This window comes from Cebus imitator, unplaced genomic scaffold (assembly GCF_001604975.1).
Source record: "Cebus imitator isolate Cc_AM_T3 unplaced genomic scaffold, Cebus_imitator-1.0 Scaffold290, whole genome shotgun sequence".
Taxonomy (NCBI): domain Eukaryota; kingdom Metazoa; phylum Chordata; class Mammalia; order Primates; family Cebidae; genus Cebus; species Cebus imitator.
The window spans coordinates 2,583,494-2,589,600 of NW_016107605.1; the positions used below are offsets into that span (position 1 = coordinate 2,583,494).

At 42.3% G+C, this 6,107-nt stretch overlaps 1 protein-coding gene across 2 annotated transcripts in view; it reads right to left on the minus strand.

The window, feature by feature from the left end:
* The window catches only part of DNAJC12 (DnaJ heat shock protein family (Hsp40) member C12), a 40,957-nt gene that overhangs the window by 24,916 nt on the left and 9,934 nt on the right, over positions 1-6,107 (minus strand). For both annotated transcript variants that reach the window (XM_017502071.2, XM_017502072.2), the window contains exon 2: positions 2,327-2,405. In XM_017502071.2, the coding sequence (XP_017357560.1) occupies positions 2,327-2,405 (79 nt within the window). The remainder of the gene's footprint in view (positions 1-2,326; positions 2,406-6,107) is intronic.

Sequence of the window (6,107 nt, forward strand, 5' to 3'; positions counted from 1 at the left end):
GCGGAAATCAAATGAGCAAAAGCAATAGTTAAAAACCTAACAAAAGATGACCTCACATATAGAAAAATGATCAGCTTTGCAAATCAAAGGAATCAATGATTTCTAGAGAAAATTAATAAAGAACTTTAAGACAAGGAAAACATTTTCTAAATAAAAGAAGAGTTTGGATTTGTGCAATATAGAAATATAGATAGATCTTAGTATGATATTGTCCTTATAGAAAAATCACATATACACACATGCTATACACATATAGTAAACATAACCATCAAATTTAAGATATGATATTACCTACTCTGAGGATAACATCAGAGTAGGAAAACACAAGAGACTTCAACTGCACTGGTAAAGTTTTAAGCTGGATGAAACATATGTGGGCATCTGTTAATTTTTTTTTTTTTTTTGGGATGGAGTCTCTTGCTGTTGCCCAGGCTGGAGTCAGCGGCAGGATCTTGGCTCACTGCAACCTCCACCTCCCGGGTTCAAGTGATTCTCCTGCCTTAGCCTCCTAAGTAGCTGGGACTACAAGCATGTGCCACCATACCCAGCTAATTTTTGTATTTTTAGTAGAAATGGGGTTTCACCATGTTGGCCAGGCTGGTCTTAAACTCCTGACATCAGGATCCGCCCAACTGAGCCTCCCAAAGTTAGGATATTCTTTATTCCTTTTTGTACATATATTATTTTCCATAATTAAAAAGAAAAATCACTATCTGCAATGAGAAGCACTTAAGGAATGCTGTAGCCATCCAGGCATGAAAATGATAGGGGCTTACCGACAGCAATGGATGAAGGGAAGAGGACACTGTGGAGAGAGATGGGGAAGGTAAATCAACAGTGTTTGTCAATTGCCCAGATATGGACATGAGGGAGAGGAAGGAGACGAGGCTTCCATGACACCAACTGAATGGATGGTGGCGTCATTCATTGAGATGGGAGAACACAGAAAAATAAGCAAGATTTCAGAAGGGGTGATAGGAAAATAATGAGTCTAGTTTTTGACAAGTTGACCTTGAAATATTTCCAAATGGAAATTTCCCAGAAGCAGTCAAAACTACGATCTGCAGATGGGGAGTGAGAACTGAGTTAAAGATAGATTTGGGAGTCATCAAAAGAGCTGATGATTAAAGCTACAGACCTGGATAAGGCTTCAGAGAGAAAATGGGGAGTGGGCTCTGAAGAGAGCTTAAGAGGGAGTGTTGGGACAACAGAGGAGTCACAAAGGAGACTGACAGAGAGCACTCCAAAGAGGCTGGAGGAACCATGAGTGCATATTATCCTGACAGCTAATAGAAAAAGAGTGTTTCAAGGAGGAAGGTATGGTCAACAGGGCCACATTTTGATGCAGGTTCAGGAGAGATAAGTACTAAAAGGAAACCACTAGATTGGATACCCAGGCAGTCCTTGGTTCATTTCTGAGAAACTAGGGAAGCCAGAGGGGGATAAATGGAAAAGTAGGGAGAAGGGAAATAGTGACATCAACTGCAGACTTCTTTTTCAGGAAGCCTGGCTCTAAAGAGAAGAGAGGCAAGGAAGGAGAGAAGGAAGACAGGTTGCAGAAGGATTATTGGTTTGTTCATATTTTTCCCAAGCTTGGATAGGCATAGGAATATTTAAGTGATAATGACAGAAAGAAACAAAAGTATGGATATATGGTATATTCAGGTCCCCAGTAATGAAGAAATCACAGCAAGGTTCTCATCAAGACAACTGCCTGGCCAGGCACAGTGGCTCACTCCTGTAATCCCAGCACTCTGGGAGGCCCAGGCAGGCAGATCACTTGAGGTCAGGAGTTCGAGACGAGGCTGGCAAATATAGTGAAACCTGGTCTACTAAAAAAAAAAAAAAAAATTTAGCCAGTTGTGGTGGTGCACATCTGTAGTCCCAGCTACTCGAGAGGCTAAGGCAGGAGAATCACTTGAGGTCAGGAGGTGGAGGTTGCAGTGAGCCATGATTGCACCACTGCACTCTAGCCTGGGTAAGAGAGTAAGATCCTGTCTCAAAAAAAAAAAAAAAAAAGACAACCACCTGGTTACAAATATACTTAAGTTATGTTAACACTCAATAGCTAGTGAAATAAAGCATTAACTAGAAGAATTTTAAACCACAGAGCAACACATCATGGCAGAAAGAAAAATGGACCTTAAATGACTACTATTAGAAAAGACCCTGCACAGTCCTCTACCTTTCTATCATCCAATAGTGCAAAGAAAAATACATTTCAGCATAATAGACAAAAGAAAATGAAGTTACTATTCACTCGTTTTCAGTTCTAGCTCTATATACTACCCATTTTCTTGAGAAATAGCCTTTATGAAATTCTTACCAGCTTTGGAGTTTTCAGGATGCTTGTCTGGGTGACACTCCAGAGCTCTGACTTTAAATTCTGCCAGGATTTGTTCAACCTAAAACAAAAATCAGTGTTTAAAATAAGGAGTTATGCTGGGTGCAGTGGCTCTCGCTTATAATCTCAACACTTTGGGAGTGTGAGGCAAGGGGATCGCCAGAAACAAGACCAGCCTGGACAACAAAGTGAGATCCAGTCTCTTCAAAAAATAAAATAATTAGCTGGGCATGGTGACACATGCCAGTAGTCCCAGTTACTTAGAAGGCTGAGGCAGGAGGATCCTTGAGCCCAGGAGTTCAAGGCTGCAGTGAGCTATGATTGCCCACTGCACCCCTGCCTGGGTAACAGAGCAAGACACTATCTCAGAAAAAAAAAAAAAAAAAAGAAAAAAAAAAGGTCAAACTTAAATACGTGAAAGAAAAAGCTGGGGTATCAATCCTCCCCAAAACAGCCATGATCAACCCAACTTTGTTTTATCCTTATATTTCTACTTTGACTTTTTCCTCGAAGAAATAATTTCCTCAATAACAATACTCAGAAAGCATCCAATAAATTGAAATAGTAGTTTGGTTCAGGTGCAGTAGCTCACACCTATAATCCCAGCACTTTGGGAGGCTGAGGCTGGTGGATCACCTGAGGTTAGGAGTTCGAAACCACCCGGCCCAACATGGAGAAACCCTGTCTCTACTAAAAATACAAAATTAGCCAGGCATGCTGGTGCATGCCTGTAATCCCAGCTGCTCAGGAGGCTGAGGCAGGAGAATCACTTGAACCTGGGAGGTGGAGGTTGTGGTGAGCCGCGATTGTACCATTGCACTCCAGCCTGGGCAACAAGACTGGAACTCTGCATCAAGAGAAAAAAAAAAAAAAGACAGAAATAGTCGTTGTGATGACAATTTAGCTACTTAATTTAAATGATGGCCCAAGATACCTATGAGCTCAAAATATTTAAATATCCAAAATGGTCAGGTAGGTTTCTCCTAAGAATATACAAAATATCCAAATTCTTCAAAACCTGATCACCATAAGAACTCAATAATAGTGGCTATTACTAAATACAGGTGGTTGGTTGGGCTTGGTGTCTACACCCGTAATCCCAGCACTTTGGAAGGCCAAGGCAGGCGGATCACAAGTTCAGGAGTTCAAGACCAGCCTTGCAAACGTGGTGAAACCTCAGAAGGCTGAGTCAGGAGAATTGCTTGAACCAGGAGGCGGAGGTTGTAGTGAGCCGAAATCACGCCACTGCACTCCAGCCTGGGCAGTAGAGCAAGACTCTACCTCAAAAAAAAAAAAATTTAAATACAGGTGATTAAGTAACCTGTCCAAAGACATTCAGCTAGTTATTTTAAAAAGCTGAGATTTTTGTTAACTAAGCAGTCAGGCTTCTTTCTTTGTCTCCCTCCCTCCTTCCCCCACCTCCTTCCCCCCTCCCTCCCTCCCTCCCTCCCTCCTTTTCTTTCTTGCTTTCTTTTACCAATCTGGGCAGGTTTACCCCTCCTTAGGCAACCTGGTGGTTCCACACTCCCGGGAGGTCACTATATTAATGTTGAGCTTACCGTGGACACCCCATTGGCACAGCACTACAGCCCAAAACTCCTGGGCTCAATCAATCCTCCTGCTTCAGTCTCCCAAGGAGCTGGGATTACAGGCATGTGTCACCATGCCCTATGGCCCAATTCATCAGGCTTAGGAAATTCTCATGGGGTTCCATCTTTACTGACCGCTAATTAATGAAAACAAATTAGCTCTTGTTTGAGAAATTAAATCTCCAGCAACTCAGCTGAATATTGTCATAAGATTCATGGTAGAACATGGTAGAACATGAATCTTATGTTCTTTTCTCAGTTCCATGTTATCCTTAGTCAATTCTCATAAGAAATGTCTTCACTTTTACAATCAAAGTCAGACTGTGTTAGATAGTCATATGTATAAAACCCAGAGTAATGACTGTATCCTTTTCTGTGTTAAACTTCCGAGAACACCTTCAAATAATAGGAAAAGATAGACTTCCCGTTAAGAACCATAACTAACTATGTGTTTCCTCTTCCTGGATGCTGTCTTTAACCATTAGTCACCATAACCTGCTTATATAACAAATAAAACTAAGAATTAGACTTGTTTTTAAATTTTAAATTGTCAAATACTCTATAGAGTGTAGTAGTAAGCATTTTTAAATTCGTAAGTCATTTATATATACTCACAAACTCTCTGAAAAATGCTCTACATCTACAGAAAAAAAGTAAAAAAAAAAAGTCGTCCCTTTATCCCTCGTCCAAGGATTATACCCAAGAGGATAAATTATATCCTTAAAGACACACTTTGGCAGTGGTGCCATCATGGTTCACTGCAACATCCACCTCCTGGGCTCAAGCAATCCTCCTACCTCAGCCTCCCAAAAAGCTGAGACTACGACACGGGCAACCAAACCCAGCAAATTTTTGTACTTTTTGTAGAGATGGAGTTTTGCCATGTTGTCCAGGCTGGTCTCAAACTCCTAGGCCCAAGCAATCCACCTGCCTCGGTCTCCCAAAGTTCTGGGATTACAGGCATGAGCCACTATACTTGGCCTAAAGACGCATTTTTAATGCATATTTGTGTGTGTGTGTGTGTGTGCGCGTGTGTGTGCGCGCGCGCGTGTGTGTGTATCTTGGGGTTTTTCAATCATGTAAATAGATAAAATTATATCTATCGAAGGTAGAAAGTTTTGAGATTTTATCATTGCTGTTGTTTTATTTTTCAATTCCTATCCCACTAGAAAACATTCTGGGCTGAACACAGTGGCTCACGCCTGGAATCCCAGCATTTGGGAGGTTGAGGTGGGCGGATCACTAGAGGTCAGGAGTTCAAGACTAGCCTGGCCAAGGTAGTGAAACCCCATCTCTACTAAAAATACAAAAATTAGCTGGGCATGGTGTCACGAGCTTGTAATCCCAACTACTTGAGAGGCTGAGGCAGGAGGATCCCTTGAGGCCAGGAGGTAGAGTTTGCAGTGAGCCAAGATTGCACCACTGAACTCCAGCCTGGGTGACAGAGTAAACTCTCTTTTTTTTTTTTTCTTTTTCTTTTTCTCTATTTATTCCAGGCTTCAGGCTGAGTCCCTAGAATAATTCTCTCTTAAAAAAAAGAAAAAAAATTCTAGGCCAGGCATGGTGGATCATGCCTGTAATCCCGGCACTTTGAGAGGCCAAAGTGGGTGGATCACCTGAGGTCAGGAGTTCAATATAGTGACCAATATAGTGAAACCCCCGTCTTTACTAACATAGAAAAATCAGCCCAGCATGGGGACAGGCACCTGTAATCTCAGCTACTCAGGAAGCTGAGGCAGGAGAATCACCTGAACCCAGGAGGCAGAGGTTGCAGTGAGCAGAGATCATGCCATTACACTCCAGCCTGGGCTACAAGAATTAAACTCCATCTCAAAAAAAAAAAAAAATTCTGATATTTAGTATATGGAAACAAATGTGTCAAAATGGTTGATTCTCAGTTTGTTTACATTTGTGATTGTTAGGGCCGGGCGCGGTGGCTCAAGCCTGTAATCCCAGCACTTTGGGAGGCCGAGGCGGGTGGATCACAAGGTCAAGAGATCGAGACCATCCTGGTCAACATGGTGAAACTCCGTCTCTACTAAAACTACAAAAAATTAGCTGGGCACGGTGGCGCGTGCCTGTAATCCCAGCTACTCAGGAGGCTGAGGCAGGAGAATTGCCTGAACCCAGGAGGCGGAGGTTGCGGTGAGCGGAGATCGCGCCATTGCACTCCA